The sequence below is a fragment of the Bemisia tabaci genome, chromosome 4, assembly GCF_918797505.1.
Source record: "Bemisia tabaci chromosome 4, PGI_BMITA_v3".
Classification (NCBI taxonomy): Eukaryota; Metazoa; Arthropoda; class Insecta; order Hemiptera; family Aleyrodidae; genus Bemisia; species Bemisia tabaci.
The window spans coordinates 54040429-54062277 of record NC_092796.1 but is presented as its reverse complement, the minus strand read 5'-3'; the positions used below and the strand labels follow the sequence as shown (position 1 = coordinate 54062277).

At 39.6% G+C, this 21849-nt stretch overlaps 2 protein-coding genes across 3 annotated transcripts in view; one reads left to right on the top strand and one right to left on the bottom strand.

The window, feature by feature from the left end:
* Positions 1 to 1833: 1833 nt before the first annotated feature.
* LOC140224482 (sodium channel protein Nach-like) overlaps positions 1834 to 21849 on the bottom strand; it is a 44027-nt gene continuing 24011 nt past the window's right edge. Inside the window, exon 5 of the mRNA XM_072299644.1 lies at positions 1834 to 2044. Coding sequence (XP_072155745.1) covers positions 1834 to 2044 — 211 coding nt within the window. The remainder of the gene's footprint in view (positions 2045 to 21849) is intronic.
* The window catches only part of LOC140224532 (clavesin-2-like), a 34272-nt gene continuing 17190 nt past the window's right edge, over positions 4768 to 21849 (top strand). Inside the window, exon 1 of one of the 2 annotated variants that reach the window (XM_072300072.1) lies at positions 4768 to 5300. The gene's annotated coding sequence lies outside the window, so the exon portion shown is untranslated. Of the gene's footprint in view, positions 5301 to 17904; positions 18231 to 21849 lie in introns of those variants that run through there. The other variant, XM_072300073.1, reaches the window with a different exon arrangement.

The following is a 21849-nucleotide window of genomic DNA, read 5'->3' as shown; positions in this document are numbered from 1 at the left end:
AAGGACAAACGGATTATAATCAAGGGCCCTCTGTAAAGTAAACAAACCACTCGCAGAGACTTAAGACATTAGAATTATCAACCATTTTTTATCGACGATAACGTCAAATCTCATATTTAAATATCACTTCCCAGCTGTAATGGAATCTATTTTCAAAATGAAGTTTTCAAGAGAGCTTTGAGTATAAAAATAACGGTCATAATCTGATGTCTTACTTTTTTTTCATATTTTTAAAGGTTGACAAGTGATCCTAAAAGGTCACCTGATGTTTATTTCAGAGAAAGTCAGAGTATGTAAAGTTCTAACTACTAAGCCTCATCGCCCGATATATCTCATCAATCTCCAAAGAGATTCACAACTCTAAAGAAAGTTCGTAATTCAAAATAAACCTCTGAACAGTGCAAAATGAACGTTTAAAATTTTCATATAACACAGAAGCGGAATTAGCTATATAAACCAGGCGGCCAAAACAGTAATTCCTTCCAATGACAAACACGAAAAGAACGATGCCGCCATTACAAAATCATTACACTACAAAAAAAATTAAATAACATCCGAGTTCAGAATCATTACAACGAGGATACATATTTTTCCTTTGATTATGGTAAAAACTGGAGCAGAAAGTCAAGAATGATGACAGTCCTACAGCTTTCTTACAGTCTTGTAGGCGCTAATATGCGTTTCAAGCCAACTGACCGATTGCACTGCGTTACGCGCAATGCGAGAAGTATTCATGCAGTCTTGTAGGCGCTGATATGGGCTTTACGCCGATCGTGTTGTTTTGCGCAATGCGTGAAGTATTCCGAAAGTCTTGTAGGCGCTAAAATACGTTTAACGCCGGCCGCGCTGTGTTTGGCGCGATTTTTCGAATTCGCGTTAGAATAATCGTGGCATTGAATTATACAGTTTAACAAGCCCATGTTGTGTCTTGACGCCGTATGAGCATTCCAACGTTGCCTCGTTTCGCCCGATGAAATATTGTTTCCGAGACAAATTAGGAAAGTTCTTTATACCTACGATCATTATTCAATCTTCTCACTTCATTATCATCAGAAGGTGAGACATATATAATTTGTCAACAAACTAACCATATAACTAGCGTTTACATAAAAATGTGTTTATTTTCCGACTGTTACCAGTTTTCCAAAACTTCTACCTAAAATTGACTTCATTTTAAATTCGCACATTCCTGTAGCAGATGTTAAGGTTGCTTTTCGCGCAATCCTCATTTATTTCTTAGACCTTTCGCGCAAACCTAGATTATCGATTCTGATTAGTCTTAACTATGTTGAACATCAAATGGAGATAAAGTAACTAAACTATCTAGTTACTGCTGAGGACGTCATCCGATTTACCATCATTTCTTTCCCAAAGTTCAACTTTCCACTTCATTATTCCGTTCATTTTTGTCCGCATCATTTCTCATTTTCAAAGTTGGTAGCAAGGTTCGATTTTGCGGTTTTCTAGTCGCGCAACTTTATTTGGTAGGCCCTCAGAGAGACATACCTGCGTCTCTCTCACCTGGGTTCTCTCATGCAGAGAAAATTTAAAATTAAATTTACGAATTTGTCACTTTCTCACAGTTTAAATATTTCTGCTGATTCAAGATTTCCTCTTACTCACGGTGCAAGATCTTAAAACCCGCCAGTGAAAACATTTCCGACAAGCACTTTACGCAACTAAACATTAACGTAGGCAACACCATCAGGTTAGCTGCTAAATGTTTTGCGTTCACAGTTTCGAAGGGGCTGGTGTCGGAACGAGGGCTGTATCTGAGGACTCGGAAAAGGCGTGATGCGGACACAGTTGTGAGTGCTGGTGCGTGTAATGTGATTACGGTGACCCTTTTGGCGGTCGGGGCGAAAGAAGGAGACAGCATTTAAATTGACTCACGTTGTAGCCTCTGACCCTTTTGTCGTCAGCCAGGTACTCGTGGTCCAGCGACTTGAGCAGCACCTCAAATCCGGTGATTTTCCCGGCGGCGTTGTTCCGCAAGGCATGTAAAGTTCCGGATTCCGACATGTACGGCGGGTTTATTGATGAGCTACGGAAAATGAAAATTTAAATATTTTTCAATATTGACTAATGTATAAGGCAAAAATCACAACATCGCAAAATATGTCTCCTTAATCACAATTTTGAACAGAAAAAAACAGGACTATCATAGGGTAGTAAAATATTGTTGAATTTAAAAAGAAAAAATACAAAAAAAATACAAATTCTCTTTAATTTGATTTTTTAACGAGAAATTCTGAACATTCTACCACGTTGATCAAGTCATAAGATATAATATCGAACCCTTGGCTCAAATATAAACAAGGACAGAACAAATGTATCTGACTCGCGTCCTTTGCGCCATAGTGGTAAAATGCGTCCAAGTATTTCTAACAATCGACATTTTTCGTGTTTAAGAAGACTTTAGTTGATTTTGGACCGGTCAAGATTAAATTCATTAAATTAACAGGATTAACTCATGAAGAATTTGTGCAAGAAGTTATCTTAGTTTGTTTTCGTTTGAAACAAGAGTTCGATATTATATCAAATGACGTAGTCACTAAATCAGTCTATTTAGATTAAACTTTTGAATAATATCCTCAGAAAAAGTCAAGGAAAAGATTCAAAATTCTCAAAGAAATTGGTATTTTGTTAGAGATTATTTGACTGCTGTCGTCGAACGCTCATACGGCGTTTTTGCTTAACACAGCAGAGTACCTCTTGCGTGCAACAACCGCAACAAACCCATCGGGTAAAGGCGAATGCTGCCACGGATTTGAGTTTGTTGAATCCGGGAAAAAGTTTCGCCTACACCCGATCACAATGCTAGGATAGCTAGGTCAGGTTCGTGGAAATGCTCGGTCCCCGGGTTTCCAGCCGTGGAAAAGCTCATAAATGGGGGGCGGGGGGACTTTGCGGAGGGTTGGAAAGCGGCGGGCGGCGTTCACTCGTGTCGGATTTCTTTCGGGTGTCTGCATCGCATCGTCGCGCCGGGAATGCACCGCAGCGCGTCAAGTGTTTGTTTGGGTGCAAACGAGTCGAGAGCAAATATTTTTGCTCAAGTTTGTCTCCCGGCCTGAATCCGAATTAACATTCAAGGAGTCGAGAAAGTTCTCACTCCGGGCGGGAAAAGCGAATTCTCTCCGCGTCGTTCGTCTCTTTCCACCGCGGAAAGATAGGCCGCTTTTCTGCCGGTCTAAGGAAGAACGCCGTATGAACCATCAAGCGTTGCCAAATTTCCTTCGACAAATTTCGAATTTCCAGGAAAATTTTTGAGTAGTTCTCTCCCACTTTTTCCAAGGATATCGTTCGTAATTTGATCTAAAAAGTCCGAAAAAATCGAAGAAAAATAATTATAAGTTTCTTCGAAAATAGATATTTTCTTATGGGACATTCGGCAACGTTTGAATTCTCATACGGCGTTTCAACTCGGCACGGCAGTCTATGACACCAACTTCTCGCCGGAAGTTAAGTGTGGGAACTTGTCTCGGTTTTTTCCGCCGCTCAATTTAGATACCCTATTATATTTCGATCGTCGCATGCTCCTTTGATTCCTTTTGTTTCCTCTCGTTTATCGGAGGGAAGTTGGTTTCCTTCGGGGATGTGTTCCCTTAACGAAGTCCCGAAAGCCGCCCACCGAAGTCGCTCGGGCAGGAAACCGAGCCTCGAAGGAATTGATCGTTGATTACCCTGCCGTTGCCACTGGAACTCCTCGAGTTTGGCGATAAAATATTTGCGGGAAGATGACGATGTTGAATGCTTTTATTGATACGTCACACGTTGCGCGTGGTTAAATGTTGCATGAGCGTCATCGTGAACGGTTATAGTGCGGCATCTATCATTTTTCTTTCATCATTTCAATGCATTTTTAATATTTTTTTAAAATTTTATCTCACTAACTTTAACTTTTAACTTAGAAGTCTTCATCCAATATTCTCGCAAGCGACACTTTGCACTACGTTAATAATAGAATTCGTAGTTTCCCGCACAAAAAAACGCAACCCCATTCCTAGGTTCCAAAATTGACTCATACGATTCAATTTTTTTACAAGGATGTACCTGCGCAATCGTCCTCCAGGATTCGTCGGAGTTTTGCATAAGATCAGAAGAAAAAAAAGCAAAATTTTCAATTAGAAATGTACACAATTCTCCTGGTAAAATATAATCAGCGAGGGGAAATTTGGCAACATTGAAATATTGTTAGTCCTTTCGAGCGGGAAATGACTTTATCAACGTGGTAGAATGTTTAGAATTTCTCCTTAGAAAATCAAATCAAAGAAAATTTGCATTTTTTTTAAATTTTTGTTTTTTAAATTCAACAATATTTTTTTACCCTACGATAGTCCTGTTTTTCTGTTCAAACCTATCCAAACCACATCAGCTATTGCCGAATTCAACCGAACAGTTTAATTTTCCAAGAGCAATCGTTTGTCCGGATTCCATTGAAAATTTTAAGGAATTTGCTTCGCACTATGCAGAAAATGCACTGAAATTTGAAGAAAAATCTGCACAGCCATTTTCCTGTAAAAAAATTAAATTTGGCAATTGCTGATGAGGCTTGGTTCCTTTCGGCCTAACGAGGTCCAATTAAAAGGAAACAGATATGACAAGGTGGGAGTATGGCTCCTTCTTGAACGAGGATTTACAACCGCCGACTCCGCCCAAAAAAAAATCATACTCGCTCATCATCCAGTCTTCAGAATTCCTGATTGTCATACCATACGACACGGTAAGGAAATGAATCATGCTCACTCGCTAACGGACGATCAAACCAGCCGGAGCGTTAAATTCAAAGCGCGGGCATGTATTTGTAAATAGCTTGGTTCCGTCATACATCCGCTTTCCGAAGCGTTGCCTCAGTTAAGGCTTATCTACCGAATTTAAATTTCCAAGTGCCGTAAATTCATAAGGTAAAGCCGCAAGGTGGCAACACTGCGCAGTGCAGGAAAGTAGGAACAAAAGCTCCGACCTTGACTTAGTGATCCGAAACCTGCGAGTCTGCGAAAAGCGCGTATCTCCTCTCGTTTCGGTGCTTTAAGTGGGTTTCCGCGAATCCTGGTGCAAATTTTTCGCGCTGGAAAACTCAGACGCTCGGCGGTTTGGCCGACTTCTCACGGTGTCCGCAGTTTTTCCTCGTTTGTTTGTTTATTCTTGAGAAGTGGGCCGCCTTCTTCCTTTGATTCGCAGTCGCATCTTTTCGGTTTCGGAGCTGAAATACCCGCCTTCTTTCTGTTACGTGAAGTGATCGATTGCCGCACGTGTATGTTGGCGATTTGAAGTCTGAGCCTCTTGGTTGCACTCTGAAGGTGAGTTCTCATTTTCGTTCCCGCCCTCGTGATCGCTGAAATCTTAACTTCCCTCTGCTCTCATTCATAAATGAACTGCATTTTGCAATTTGGAACTATAAATTCTGGCTCTTCTGGAAGAACACTATGTGCATAGGGAAACTAATGGCAGATACGTTGTTTTTAAACCAGGCTAGAATCTATAGGTCCAAATTGCAAAATATAGTCCAAATGATTCGCCTACATATTTAGACCCAGCCCACTGGACCGGGTCATCGGGTCAATGGGAGAAGTCGGACGAAATTTGGAAAATCTGAAAGCCTATATTTTCGAAAATATGAAACAAAACATTTCAAGAGTGGTTCTATTGGGTTTTTTGTGAAATTTCCTCGCAAAACGACCCCTTAAAATTGAATTTCTGACTATATGAACATCGGAATTTGAAATTTTAGCCGAAAAATTCAAGTCCGACCTCTTCTCAGACCAAAAGTCTCTTTATCAAGGATGGCAATACGATCATGTGTATTAATTTTAAAAGGAGTTTGAAATTGTTTATTTCAAATATTCTTAATTATTTTTGCGCTGATTTTTACATCCACAGATTCAAATAATTTCTAAAATTGACTCAGTTGTGAGTTTCAGCAATATCCCAAATTACACAATATATACCATTCAGTATATGAGACACCAATCATGTTTCGCGCCGAATTTTTCACTGAGGGTTGTTGCAGTTAGGGTGAGAAATATTCTTCGACGACCAATGCACGTGTTTCAATTACCGCTACGCATCAGAATTCTTTCCTCTATAGTGACTGTAAGCCAAGTGAACAGAATGTCGGTGATACTGAGCTGCCGAGCTCAAAGAAAACGCTGTATGAACCTTCAGGCGTTGCTAAATTTCCTTTGATAATACGCGAATTTCCTGGGAAACTTATGAATATTTTCCTCCCAAATTTTTAAATACTTTTGTTCGCAATTTCACCTAAAGATTCTGAAAATTTAAGGGAAAAATACTCATAAATTTTCTCCAAAATGCACATTTTATCGAAGGAAATTAGGCAACTCTCGAATGTCCATACGGCGTTTTTCCTTAGCACGGCAGTATGGTCTGTTGGTGAAACGTCTCATTTCGAATGTATGATTCGCAATCATTGCGTCACCGGAATGTCAAACCTGGCGTCTCGAGTATCGTTTCAACCCCTTGACAAATCTATCGATAATTCAGCTGCAAAACCGAGGGGCACGCTTTGAATATTAATCTCATCAAATATGCATTCAATATGGGGCGCGGCGGAAACTCCTGGGAAGATACGAGAACAGAAACGCTTTAACCTATCAACTTCGCAGCACGTGCCGAAGCGTGGGAGAAACTTCCGACTTTACAGCGCAGTTTACTTAAAAGTAAAAGTTACTCGAAGAAAAAAGTGGCAAGATTTCCTATCGGCACGGCACTGCCAGTAATTTGTTTTGATCGCTCTAGGATTAGATTTGGTTGAAACAAGGAAACACAAAGTCAGCCCCAAACGGAACGTTACTCAGTAACCTGATTTATTGGGGGTATAATACCCCAATTCATCGGGAATGTCCAAGTTGCGACTTATCCCCTTACTCTTTTTTCCTTTAATAAAACAGAGGCGTGAATAAAAGTGTTTACAGTGGTATCTACGCATTTATGATGGATATACTGGTATCTAGTCATAACGAACTCGCATGCAAAGGAGAAATAATTCTGTTATCAGTGGTGGACCGTTCAAGGATTATGTAATTTACTTAGAGCAGAGCGGAAAGGGGACTGAGCTTGAATCACGGACAGTAGGTCTAGGAATAAAAGGTCTACTCAAAAAATGTCTACATTTTTTGGTCTACAGTCAAAATGTCTACAATTAAGAAGTCTACTTGCAGAATGCCTAAGAAAGTAAATGTCTACATACATATAACGCGTCTATGAAAGGAAAATGAATACACGATAATTATTCTCCATAGATACAACCAAAGAATTAACTGATGTGACTTCACTCTACCTATTCCATTCAGAAGTGAACTTTCTGAGTATGGACTTTTTTTTAGAAGACATCATAATTTGTAGACTTTTTGCAGTGGACTTATTAGTTCTAGACATTGTAAATGTAGACCAAAAAATGTAGACTTTCTGCTTTTGGACATTTTCGCTGCAGACTTTCTGTCTGCATACCCCGAGCTTGGCTTATACGGGATCTTACAAGAGGGGAAGAGGGGTAGGCTTAGGCTTGTGTGAGCCTCTAATCATTAAATAAAAGTAATATTTTTCAACTATATTCAATTATTTAAAAAAAAAAAAAAAAATAAGCAATTTTTTAAGGTTTATTGCGTTATTTTTTTTAATCGTTGGGGAAGGGATCAAGCAAGGCATACGTAATTCAAAGGATTGTGGCTTACAGCCCAGGGCCCACCTATGACTAACAGGTGGCTTTCAGGAGGAACAAAGGGCCAAAAATGGGCAGTTTTACATTAATAATAATTGTGAGTATTCGCAGAACTTTTCCGACTTTTGGCATCATTGTCAAGCCGCCCTTCACAACTCTTTGGATGTCACTTATACTTTGACAGTAAGACTGGAGCTTCCAGGCCACTGCGACAATACCTAATGGGATATAGAAAAAAGAAAATGGGAGAAGTCAAAGGCAATCGACTCCGCTGGAACAAAAGGAGAGAGAACAAAAGATATTGACCGTTGAAATTATTTTTCACTCTGCCGCTCAATTCCGAGTAACGTTATAGCGGGAGAACCCTGGATCTAATTAGAGGTTACGCGGCACTGAGGGCAGTGAAAATCTAAATTGGCGGCGGAAAAAGCGAAAAGCTCAAGTCAATTAAAATATCACGCTCTCGCCAGGGTAAGTTTTTCGGCGGTCAACCCCTTTGAAGTAGTCGACGGACGCTTTATTAATTAAGGTCACAAGAGAGAAAGGGGTGAAAACCTCATCGTCCGAGAATGAATCATTGAAAACGAGCTTTTTACAGTGGTTTTTTCTGAGCTTTGATATCTTTGATCTTGCACTATTTCATCGGAGGGTGGATCTACCTACCTCGAAAACAATTCTGTCGTGCTAAGGAAAAACGCCGTATGACCCTTAAGACGTTGCCAAATTTCGATTGATAAAACACAAATTTCCTGGTAAACTTATGAATAATTTTCCTCCAATTTTTCAGAAAATGTTGTTCGCAATTTTACCTGAAGTTTCTGAGAATAACAAGGAAAAATTTTCATGACTTTTCTAAAAAATAAACACTTTGTTGAGGGTAATTTAGCAACTCTGGAATGTTCATACGGGGTTCTTCCTCGGCACGGGAGAATTGATGTGACGTTTCGGGCCCTTTCTAACATTTTTCTATCAGAATACAGGCTATCAGGGCCGCTAATGAGTTACAGAGAATATCCTCTGTCTGCAAGTTTGATTCTGAGGCTTTTTATGTTTTATCGTGTGAAACGATGGCGCTGAAAACGCGAGGTTCCTGATAATTACTCTGTGCTACGTCATCGGCAAACGGCGGGCTCAGAGAGGTATAGAGTGGAGGGATGGGGGGTGGAAGAGTCCAATTTATACTACATTGCTCCTCGAATTGTTCGGAGTGAGTTTCAAATCAATCGTCATTTTGTCGCGGGGAGAGCGGAATTTTGCGGCGAAAGTCCCTCATTGAGAGGAACAGAACCGACACGATGAGAGAACAACGCGGTAACTTGAAATTCGACAGTGTTGTCGAACATCAAAACGATTACGAAACAAAAAAGTCACGCTGTGTTTCTAAATTAATGGAATATGGCCGACTGAAGCAAACACATTGTTGGATGTCGTTTTTTCTTGAGGGAATGAGGGATGCCATTTTACTACTTCTGTGGTGAGGGTGACCTTATTTTTCACCTCTGAAGCGGCTACCTCTTTCCAAAACATTTTTATCTATAATATATGCACTCTTTGTATCTGACTTTAAATACGGTTCGTATTTTGTATAATACAAACAAATTATTATGATACTAGGGGGCTACGCCCCCAGACCGCTACGCGGCCCAACTTCCCGAGGGCGCTTCGCGGACCTCTCGTGGGTTAATCTGGCATGAAATTAGACAAAGCTCGGAAAAACAAATTCATCACCGACCATATTAATGATTGTTGGGTGAAGCGGTTTATTCATTTTCGGTACTTCCAATCCGAGCTTTTCGGTAATATAAAGATATGTAAGCTAAAATTAAGCGATTGGATTCATAATTCAATTATAGATCATTTAATTATTCTTATCGAATTAAGAATGTAAAGCTATTAATAATTTATTTAATTTCTAGGTCAAGGTTTGTAAGTTGTATTATAAATAATAATTGAGTAATAATTTGATATTTTGGAAAGAGAAGATTTATAAAAAAAATTGTAATATGAGCTCAGAATTACCGACGAAGTAGCAAGTTCCCGTTGGGTAGATCTTATTATTTTTAGCTAATCCATCAAAACATGGAGAATTTGCACACAAAAATTGTATTGCTTCATCTGAGAGTGCCACATAGGCTGAGTTCGCAGTATTTTTCATAATTTTTTTCTAGATGGGTAATTATAGAGCAAAATAGATTTAAAAGTGAGAGAATGTGCCGCCTTATGACGTCATCTGGCGGTATTTTCCATGTAAACACATGTATTTTAGCAAATTAGGTTATTTTGTCATATTTTCTCTAATAATAATTGTCCAATTTTAAAACCAAGTTATCCTCATACTAAGTTTTCCTAGTGGTATCACTTGGACGTATTTCTGTCAAACGGAACTAAGCGCCAATTTGAGCTCCTTTTGAGGAATTTAGTATGCCGGATAGCACGTTCTGTCAAACGGAACTAAGCGCCATGGAAAAACATTGCGAGTATAGGACGACATGAGCCCGACGCTCGGTTCCGCCGCCAATCAAAGCCCCCCTCTATCTTCCTCCCCCTATGGCGCTTAGTTCCGTTTGACAGAAATACGTCCATTTTAAACATGAAATTGACAAAATTTAAGGCACGTGCAAATTCTCTTCTGCGACCAGCGCAACTGACCCATTGTTCTTTCCTCATACGTTTGAATTCGTAGGGTATAGCCAATTCAGGGCGGTACAAGGTACATACATTTTGTTGTCGAGGTTATCTTAAGTGTTTTTTCCTTGTTATTAGGAGCTAAATTAAAAAGTTCTACCCCCTCTTCTTTTATTGTTCTATGTCACGTCTTTCCATTTTCTTCGACGAGTTAAATGTAGCTCGATACACGACCGGCAACACTGGAGACAATGCTAAGAGAATGATAGAAGCTGGGGGTATTCAGTGAACAGAGTAGATATCAATTAGAACTAGTCATTGCCAGTTCGTGGTCGCTAGTTATAACTTCTTCGGCGGGAAGAGTTGTTATAACGAGGGATTTCAATTTCGCCGACGCGGCGGGGGTTCCGCCGTCCAGTAGTACGATCTCGATAATTTGCCATTATTTTGACAAGAAAAACGTAACGGTCGTCTAGCCGAGCCTGTCACGATTTTTTATTTCTATGCGGTTCAAGTTTCAGTCGAAAATCAGCTTATGCTTTTACTCCAGCCGAGCTATGAATTTTGTCCCCGTAGCGGGCGGACCCTGAAAACGCTCGATGTCAAACCAAATTCAGTTTCGGTTTTCATCCTTGTCCCGGCTACTCTTAATCAAATTATTTGCAACTCGCTTCGATAAATGATCAAGAGGTGCTGAGCTTCCATAAGAATTCCACATGAGCCTCAAGAAACATGGATTTATATGTATAAAGTGAGACACACCCTTACGTCACGTAATGGAAGCAACGGAATATATCTTCCACTCAAGGCCCGGCTTTAATTTTTCAAACTTGCCGCGGAGCTCATAAATCTATTTGAGGAAACCCCTTAAATTGCTCCATAACTTATCAGAACCAATAGGCAATGCGTGTATATTTTCCAATTGAGGGGTTTGGAGGACAAGGCGCATAAGTGCAGTTTTTAAAAAAAATTGAGATATTGATTATTTCAAATGAAACTAGTCTTAATGCATATTATGTGAAGAATTCGCTCCCAAATTCCAATTTTTAAGCATCAAAAAGTCAGTTTGAACTTTCTTTCCGCCATATGGATCCATGTAATTTCAAAACTTTAAACAAGTGTTTCTCGAAATAGCAAAAACTGCACTTATGCGCCTTGTCACTCAAGCCCCTCAATTATGGTCCGCTTAAGGTGCGCCTTCAATTTAGCCCCATAGGCATCAAACTTACAGGAGAGCTAGAATAGTTATCTATCTGAGAAAACACACATCTATTTCTTGCAATAATCTTTGATTGAATAAAAATGGGTCATTGCGTTGGTCTCAGAATCGTATTTTGATGCTTGATTCTTGTCGCGATCAGCTGGAAATAGTAAGATCTGTCCAAACAACAACTTTCAACGTTCATGATCAACCGAGAATATCGCGCCTTGAAAAATTCGGAAGGGAGACACACACTTGCACTGGTTGCTCAACGTGTAAATTGGATGAAAGCAAGGTGGAAGAAACCAAGAGTGTCACTGCCACGGTAGAAGGTAGATGACGTCATAAACCGATTTTTTTAAAGCGCGATATCTTGGTTAGTATCGAACGTAAAGAGTTGCTGTTCGGACAGATTGAAAAATTTTTAGCTGATCCACAAGTATCAGAGCACGATTCTGTGACCAGCGCAAATGACCCATCGCACTCCGAAAACTTTGCTTGCAATTCAGCAATAATAATCATCCCCAACTTTTAGAGGACACAATCTACAACATGACTCACTCGCCCTCGAATTGCCACTTCGGGCAAACTATATAAGTAATTTGCTGGGGGGTTTTCATTGTTATTACCTTTGTTTTTTATGTGATAAATAAGTTCTTGAAATCGATTGTGATATAGGTAGCAAGAAGAATGGATATTAATTCAGAACCATTGAAGGGGACAACATTTTTAAAGCTGATTAAATTCAACCACTAACATATAAAAACAAAGGAAGGGGGGACAAACAAGGGGTAGACCTAGCAGAGGAGGGAACTAGAGAATCATGTACATTTTTCTTTTAATTTTTAGAAAAAAAGGGGGACGGGAAGTAGTGAATATGCCACAAAAGAGTCTCAAAATTTCTCTCCATCAGTTAAATTCCACTATCAATTGACGAAGAAAATAGAAACACCAGAGATGGAAAACTAACTACGCGTAACGTAACCTAAATGACATTTCCTTTAAAAAAAAATACACTTAAAAAATCGCCGCTTCAATAATTTCAGCCTTCAGAAAATGGTCTGATATGACATAAAGGGGTATAAAGAGAAAAAACCGGTAGCTCCAGCTTCGTGTCGTGGAGATTCGCAATACACGCGGTCAGTGTGCTGCGCTGTTTATCTGCTAATTTTATGCCAAGGTAAACAAACTTCTTTCCTGCGCGAATCCACATAGCAGCAACACCGTTATTCAGCTAACCAAAGATCGTGGATCGGAGAATCTTGATTATGATGCGTGTTATTTTTGCGAAGCTGTGATTAGTCCAGCCTTGATCTTACACTGGCGATGCAAGGTACACTCAACGACATTGTCTCGAAACAATTTCCCGTTGAACTAACCTTGACCGGAGCAGATAGGGTAACTCCTGTAATGCCGACGACAACTTATACTAAATAATAATGACTAGTATTGTGACGTTACTCTCGAGAAAAGCGGATTTTTATAATTTTCACCTGAAACCACACAACCTTGTTTTACCTATGACCCCAACGACGATCTGATCCTTTTCTATGAAAATATTTACGCTAATAGGTTGGTCGCTAATACTTACATAATAAGTTCGCTCTGTGAAAAGTTATTTTGTATTCAAATAGTTCTATTTTGGTTGATGTTTTCGATTATTCTAAAATTGTGAATGCATGTGGCTAGGATTCCCGATTTCACCACACACAAGCACAAGTGCAGATCTTTGAAACTCATACTGACTCCGATATTAGAAAAACACAATCATCACTTTGCAACCCTGAACATTTTCCGTCACATTTAATTGTAAGTGAAGGAAAGCAACGGTTGATTTTTTTAGCGCACGGTGCTATGAGTGATCTTGATCTCGCATACCCTCAACAAGAATGCTTTCAAAATTTAGTGCAACCTACCTTGACTTGACTATTGTACCTTGATAATTCTCACAAGATCTTATAATTTTGTGTTTATTCATTTTTTCATTCATGGATCAGTGATACAAATATACGATATTAACCCTTAGATGGCCAAGAATTTTTGCACGCATCTCAAGTTGGGTAAGATTAGCTCGTATTGAAACAAATTAATCTTGATAGTTTCTGAAATATTATTTCTGTTATGTTTATATTTTCGAAAGCAAGAAATACTTTTTTTGATATTTCACCTCTTCGGTAAATAATGACATGGCGCTTCCTCACCCCCCACCCCTCCTTATCTGTCAAATGTAAGACTCCAAGAAGAGATCTCCCCCAAGACATCCCAAATGGGATTTCTAGGGGTTGCCGTCCATAAAAATTCCCTGACACGGCACAACTTCCGCTAAAATACCAATTTTTAGACGTGCGTCCTGTAGGAAGCTTGATAGACCCCTAAGAATTTGTTTTCTTTTTTTTAATTGATTATTGATTTGAACACATCATAGCATATTTTCAGCAGCCTTAAACTTAACTTTTCTCAAAGTTCAACAATAAAAGCCACTTTAATGCGCGTTGATGACGACGCAAAGATACAACTATTCGTGCTTGATGGATGTCCGTGTTGCGTCTGCTATATTGAAGGCGCGATGAAGCGAGGCGTGAGCTCGCAAAGTTCCGTAGTGAATCGTCACTCAAGTTGGGGAGACAAGTTTAAAAACGAGGCTGGATCACGTTTTTCGTATCCTCGGCTGTGTTGCTAACGTAGCCCTTAGAGCACCACAAGAAATAAAATAAAAGGAGCAACACAGCATTAAAATAGAACAAGGGAAGGGGCCCTCGTTAATGACGGCGAAAAGATACAACTAATCGTGCTTGATGGATGTCCGTGTTGCATCTGCAAAATTGAAGGCGCAATGGCGCGTGGCGTGAGCTCGCAGAGCTCCGCTTAATTCCACCAATGAAATTTCACCTGAATGTTATGACCTGCAATCAATCCGTCAATTTTTCTCGCGTGAGCTCAATCTTGAGGGGTCAAGAATCGCCTAAAATGTCTTAAATGATCCGTGTAGAATGTTAAAAGAGGGACGACATCGTAGAGCTGAGGCTCCAACTTTGCTTGCCATTCCCTCAAATTGCTTCACATCCTCTGAAAAATTCGTCGCTACTGATGAAATGCGCAAGGAAAGATATCGATGGCCATAGTGCGAAACCACGTATCTCCGTTTATAACGTTGCAAACTTCCTGTCAACTTCATGGTATCCTTTGAAAACTAGTCAACGTATTTCATCGAAAACTTTCTTGATTTTTTTCCTCCATCAGCACAATATTCTGTATAAATTTCAAGCTGTAAAGTTGGTTTGTTTCTCCTCGAAAAAATAAATTAGAAGCGGACATTTTGAAACACCGCAATGAAGATACGTGGTTTTGCACTATGGCCATCGATATTTACCTCCCCTAAAAATGACAGTACGGAAAAAACGAATTAGCGCCGGAGACACGAGCTGGATGTAGGCAAATTGGCGTTATCTACTTTTGTTCCGTCCCACACCAACCGGTTCAGGGCTTAGACGCAAAAAGGGTATGTTGCGGCTCTACTCAGCTGGGTGTGGAACGCAAAACAGTTAGGTAACGCCAATTCACGTAGCCGGGTGTCTCTAACGCACTTTTTTTCCACGGGACCCTCACGAAGAAAAATGGATTGTTCATTAAACAATTAAATTCTTAAAAAATATGTTTGACATGTTTCATATTTACATTTTACAATAATGGAAAGCTAATTCAACCACAGGGGTGGTTGAATTAGCATTTTTTTACTGTGAAATCTACATTAAAACATGTCGGACACTCTGTTTCATTACAAAATTGTTAAATCAGCAATTTAATTTTTTCCGTGCCATTTAAAATAGGATCCATTATGTCAATCTGAGCTTTAACCTTCCTCTCTTGCCAGGTATGACATCCCCTTCCTCCTATAAATTCTTCCTTTCCATGGATGTGCGACACAGAAAAAATGAAATTGCTAATTAAACAATGTTGTAGTTAAAGAAAATTGCCCGACATGATTGAGAGTAGATTTTACAATAAATAATGCTAATCTAACCCCTGTGGTTCAAATAGCTTTTCACTATCGTAAAATGTATATTTGGACCAAGTTCGGCACACGGACTTTATGTCCACTTTTTTTACGTCCACAGACTTTTCGTCCACAATTTTTACTTCCATAGTTCTAAAGCCCACACTATTGTTAAGTCCATTACTTAAACGTTCACTAAGTCAAGTCCACAAATGTAAAGTCCACTAAAATAAAATTCAAGCGTCATATTTTAGTCCGTGTGTAAAATTATATTGACAATATCCAAATGAGAAAATTAAGAGAGAATGAGGTGTTGTCATCGTAACTCATATTTTAAATGAAATGTTAATTTCTTCTTTTGATTCATCTTTTCAAATTGTCTTTGGTAAATACTTGATCTCATTTCTATCCTTGAAATTTCCAATATAAAATATGCCTTAAATGTACATTCTTTTTTTTAATGAAATTGATTACTTCATTTTAAAAACATTTACATTTTTAAAACGTGGTAAATATTTGTAAAACCTTTTCCAAGCAATGGCATCGATATGAATCTCAATGAGCCGTAGTTGTGATGAAAGAAACTATACAAAAATTAATAAAAGTGGAAAAAAACTAAGAAACACGCAATTTTTTGTTTTTGACCTATTTGTACATCGACCTCTTTGAGTCAAATACGTCCAATTTTGAGCGTTTTGTTGCGCTTACACCACGCTGCAGCACAGTAAAAGCCCAAAACATAAAAGCATAAATTTGAATGCTTTGGAAATCATTAAATTTGACACGGAACCACTATTATATTTACAAAAAACAGATTATATTTTCCAGTAGTACATATTTCTTTTTCATCAGTTTAAAAGGGAATAATCAATGCAGACAGTGCAAAAATTTCAAAATCCTGGGTTGAAAAACGCTGACTCCGCGAGTTTAAATATTATAGCCTAACACAGAGCGGAGCGGCGCACGGCGTGTTAGCAGCGCAGAACGCGCACAGGCGCCTACAAACCTAACGGGATACTTCACGCATTGCGCAACGCGTAAAGTATCCCGTTAGGTTTGTAGGCGCCTATGCGCGTGTCAGGCTGGTTGCCTGCCGCGCCGCAACACTTTAAGCAACTATTTCGCGTCAGAGGCGTTGCACAGTATCCTACAAGATTGAAGGCGCACGAAATAACTAGTTAAAGAGGACTTTCAATTTTGACTGCATCTGTTACTGAAAAATGTTTAATTTGGCATTCGAGCGTTTCCTAGGCTCCCGCTTTGGTTTTCATCTTATCATATCCGGACAGTGTACACATGAACATATCGACGGTGAAAGTCGGCAATCACATAACTCGGTTTGCGACGTCGCAGACTTCCTGTCATACTTTATTTTTTAAATGGAAAACTACTCGACGGCAATTCTTTAAAACTGTCATGATTTTTCTTCTCAATGCGAAGAAAATTCTGCAAAAACTTCAAGAAATAATATCAATTTGTTCTCCTTTAAAAAAATGACGTAGAGGCGGAGATTTTCAGACACCGCAAACGAGTTATGTGATTGCCGACTTTCACCGTCGATATGTTTTTATCTGCTCTTAGAGTCTGTTCTCTTTCATGACTTGATTCATGAATGAAATGTTTTTAAGAATGAAGGTAGTAGTAGTATGCATTTATTTTTGAGGTGGGTCCTTTCATTTAAATGAGAAGAAAAAAATGTGGACATAACATGCCCACAAATTGGACAATTTTGGACATATTCATGGTTGGACATTAAATCATGTGGACTTAATAAAGACTGGACTTAACGTTTAGTGGACATTAATAGCGGTGGACGTTTATTTAATGGACGAAAGGTAGGTGGACATAAAGTCCTGGAAGCCCGAGTTCATCAGAAACGAATCAACCTACATTAAGTTGAAACTGAGAAAAAGAGGTTTGAAGTGATATTCCTGCATAAAGCTCAATGTTGAAAAGAAACTTTAACCCATCTTTTCATAAACTAATTTATTTTTTTCGACTTCCAGATTTTGACGGGAGAAAATAAACGACTAGTGGAACTAAATCATTCCTTACTCAATTTTTTCGAAAATTTGGGTTGGTTCCTTCCTGATAAACTCGGTCCATTTGAAACACGTCGGACATACTCTTTAACAATTGGGCGTATTTCTATCAAGTGGAACTATGTGCATTATGACGTGAGGCTTGTGATGCATGTATTCTTACGGGTCTTGGGGCTCATGTCTTAATGCACATAGTTCCGTTTGATAGAAATACGTCCAATTAACTGTTAAATTAGCAATCCACTTGTTCCGTGTGCGTGATATAGTTGACTCGCCCGGCGAGATTTCCATAAACCTTTTGAAACGGTCGCGATTGCCTTCTCAGCAGCACGTTAACTTTGACATGTGCGTGGAACCGGAACTAACCTTGATCCACAGAGCTTAGAGTTTTCAGTTTCGCGGTAGCAACCTCGCACTTTAATTGTTGAGGTTTTTCTTCCTCGGCGCCCGGCGGCGATCAAAGTCGATAACCGATCGCGCTTTCACTGGTTTCCCAGTTGGCTGAGTGGTATCAAAGTCGTGCCACTATCGCTTCGGGCAGGCCGTGTCGAGTCGCTCCTATCGGTTGTAATTGGCTACTCGTCGTCACTAGGTGAACGAATCCAGACATGGTGATGGACTTACTTCTCTCCGCTTTGAATTGAATCCACTGAACCTCTTGAGATCTCAATTTACTTCCGCAACTTGGTAAGTCTCTTTTCTTGTACTCCCGAGTTTCACAATTCCCGGGAATCGGATCCGGCATCCGTACTTTCATTTTCCTCTTTACTTTTTTCAGCTCATTTTCCACCTCCCCTCCCCTCTTCAACTTGTTGCGAACTTCTCATGAAGCGCAACTTTCATTTTCGGTCGGATGGTGGTCCGGAGTGCGAAATATGATTCTGTAAGAAGAGGGGGGTGTCTTTTTTAAACAAACCTAAATTGTTAAGTTAACTTGACGAGAAAGGACTGACGGACTGAAGGACTGTTAACTTCGCGGAAGGTGGTGGGTACACATCTTTCAAGATATTACGTTGTTAAAAGTGTAGTAGCTAGAAATCAAAATACCCCGAACGATGCGGAAAGGGTTATCTTTTCATTCACGACGGTGTTGCTTCCTCGAGAAATTGAATGGGAAAATTTTGAAATTTATGAGCTCTAACATCGTAGAGTTATTGTCTATATCAGTGTTGAAATGTGGTCTCGAGTAATGTTGAATTGTTGACGGTGATTAAGTTAATTATATTTCCCATATGATTCTCATTTAAACTTTGCTATTTGAACAAAGTGAATGCAAGATGAAAATTTAAGTATGAAGTGAAAAAGAATGACGCGAACTCGGTAAAGGATATCATTTCCAATCGCATTTGTGCAATTCATTTTGAGAGAGCAGAATTTTCGATAGTGTCCTCGTATTTGAAGAAAATACACATAAATATAATGAAGAATTCAACACGATCAACATGCATTTTCAATCATTCTGTTTCCTTTCGGTGTCTTACCGCCCCACGCGGATCGAATCAATAGGAGAGGTTGGACATAATTCGGAAACTTTAAAAGCTTATAACTCCGTTTATAAACAACTTTAAGGTTCTACAAGTGGCTTCATAGGTTTCCTCGTAAAATTTTCTTCCTAAATTACCCCTTGAAATTTATTATAATATGAAATAAGTAACAAAATTTGCAGTTTTAGTCAAAAATTTCATGTCCGAGCTCTTCAATTGACTCGAATAACTGTGCGCCCCCTTGCAATGAGGTAAGCGATGCGGTAGTTTGGTGCGACTGAACAATGGGCACTGTACTTGATATAGGCTTGAACTTAACATGTCATATAGTGGAAATAGCTGATTAACAAACGTAGTAATAAGAGCTTGTCGCAGGCATCTAGACTAAGTTGTCTGTTCATTAGGACACTTCTCGGAGTCGCAGGGTCCACACGACACGGTCAACCCTCGAAGATCCTTCAGAGCAGACAAAATCATGACATGGAAGTCACCAAAAAATGTATTACATTGATAAATCTTAGTAAAAAGGTAAATACTTCTCAGTTCATTCCTAATTAAATCGGTTTCTGTTGAACGGGCTTAAGTTTTATGCCCGACGACAAGAACCGATTCAATGAAGGTACTCAGTTGTAGAGCCTGGTGTGTCGTACGCCTGCCGAATTATCAGCTTTTTCTTTAGTCTCGTTATTGAGTGCTGCTGTGCTCTGCAAGAACACTATAAAGTGTGTTTAATGGGTGTTACCAGCCTCACCCAGTCTTTTTTGCTTGCGATAAAATATGCCTCACATTATTTTGTATACACGGAGAAAAAAACCTCGTGCGTGGGACCCGAAGTTTAGGTCATATGGATCTCTGAAGTTTTCGGATTGAGTATCTGAACACTTTAGATGCAGCTGCTGAGGTTCGGATCACACATCTGAAACTTCAGTTCTTACATCTGAAGTACTTCAGATGTGAGAAGCGAAGTTTTTCGGATGTGAGAACCAAAGTTTTTCGGATATGAAAACCGAAGTACTTCAGATGTAAGAACTAAAGTTTCAGATGTGTGACCCAAACCTCAGCAGCTGGACCTAAAGTGTTCAGATGCTCAATCCGAAAACTCCAGAGATCCATATGACCTAAACTTCGGGTCCCACGCAAGAAGTTTTTTTCTCCGTGTAGTAATCAGCATTTTCCACCATACGTCGAGTTCAACTTTACACTAAGTGCAGTCTTTAGCCGTACCAATGCTTCCGAATTTCTTACCCGCTCTCTTGCGCCGCAATATTCTCCGCTCCATATTTCGAGCCGGCAGAATACCAGGTATTGTTCCCGGGCTCAAAACTTATCAAAGACGACTCTCATTACGCGGTAGGTTTTGGCAAATTGAGGTCGTTAGGCGAGGCGCCTCTCTCAGCTTTGCAAGGATCGCGTCGTTTCCCTCCGATTGAACTTAAGGTCTGATAAGACGCGATTTTCATTCCATTCAATCTCATTAGCGGTGCCGGCTTCACGTGCCGATCCACGTACCTGGTTTTGGTTTATCTCAATAAAAATAGACTAAAGTTTAGACGACAAAAACACACATACATTATAGCAAGGAGACTTTTTTCATATTTAAGAAAAAAACGAGGTGGTGAGGTGAGCGTATTCAAGAAATCTGCGAATGAGAGGAGGTAGGAAAACTTTCAAGCTGCGATTCATTACCTAGTTGCCAATACTCTCTTTAACGCATTGCCCGAGTTATTTAAAAAAAAAATGCTTTAATTTCAGTCAAAAAATTGACCATAATGGGCCACTAATCCTTGTGTTCTTATTTAATATTCTGAAAGTACCAGGTGAGTCAATTACATGGTGATTTATTACCTATTTTTGGAGCAAAATTCCTGGACAAGCCCGCTTCTAAAAAGTCCTAACTCTTGAGGGAATTTCAAACGCGCCGGAAAGGAATTAAAACGTATTTCATTTTGAAATTGTTGCTTGTTTACTACGGATAAAATGAATGAGATTCGATTCTTTGTTTCTGAAGATATAGTTCCGACTCCCCTATTTTTGTCACATACGAGAAGTAGGAAGACATTCGACGGAGGTCGTAGAAACCCGTGCTCTTTTCTGATTGGTGCCGGATGACATCATTCGGTTCTGTGCAAAACCGGGGCGTTTTATGGCCTGGTTACACGCTCAAATTTCCGTCAAATTCCGATTAAAATGATGACCGAGATGGCGGTCGAGAGTTATCTAGATTGATGAGTAAAATTAATTGAAACAGCGTGTTGATTGAAATAAGCATGAAATAAGCACGGTTGTGTGGAAATCAGATGAAGGATGAGCCCCATAGTTCCATCATCCACCATCACATTTTTGCAGGCCGCAGAAATTTGATGGTAGATGGTGCGCACCAGTCACCATTTGATCGGAAATTGATGGGAATTTGAGCGTGTAACCAGCACATTAAATTTGCGGGAAAGGTGGGCATTTTGAATTGCTTATTCCTCGGTTTCCGAGTTACTTCTTCGCGTTTTTAAAGTGCGCATCGTGTTCTACGCGTTATTTTCCTCCAGAATAATTGATTTGCAGTCAAAATTCGTTTATTGTTTAGTGGCCGTTTTTCTTGTCAAATCGTCAAACTTTACGAAACTTCGTCAGACGTGACCGAGAGCGAAAAATTTTGGTTTGAAATGTTGAAATTTCCCGGCAACTTCTCAGCGCACTCGACAAAGGTGCGGGGCGAGGACCTTGAAGAAGGGTATCCGAGGATCCAAAAGCCAATTTTCTAGACGACTGGCCCCACTCTCGCATCGCGCACCGCACGAGACTTTAAGTCTAAAAAGGGAAATGTGAGG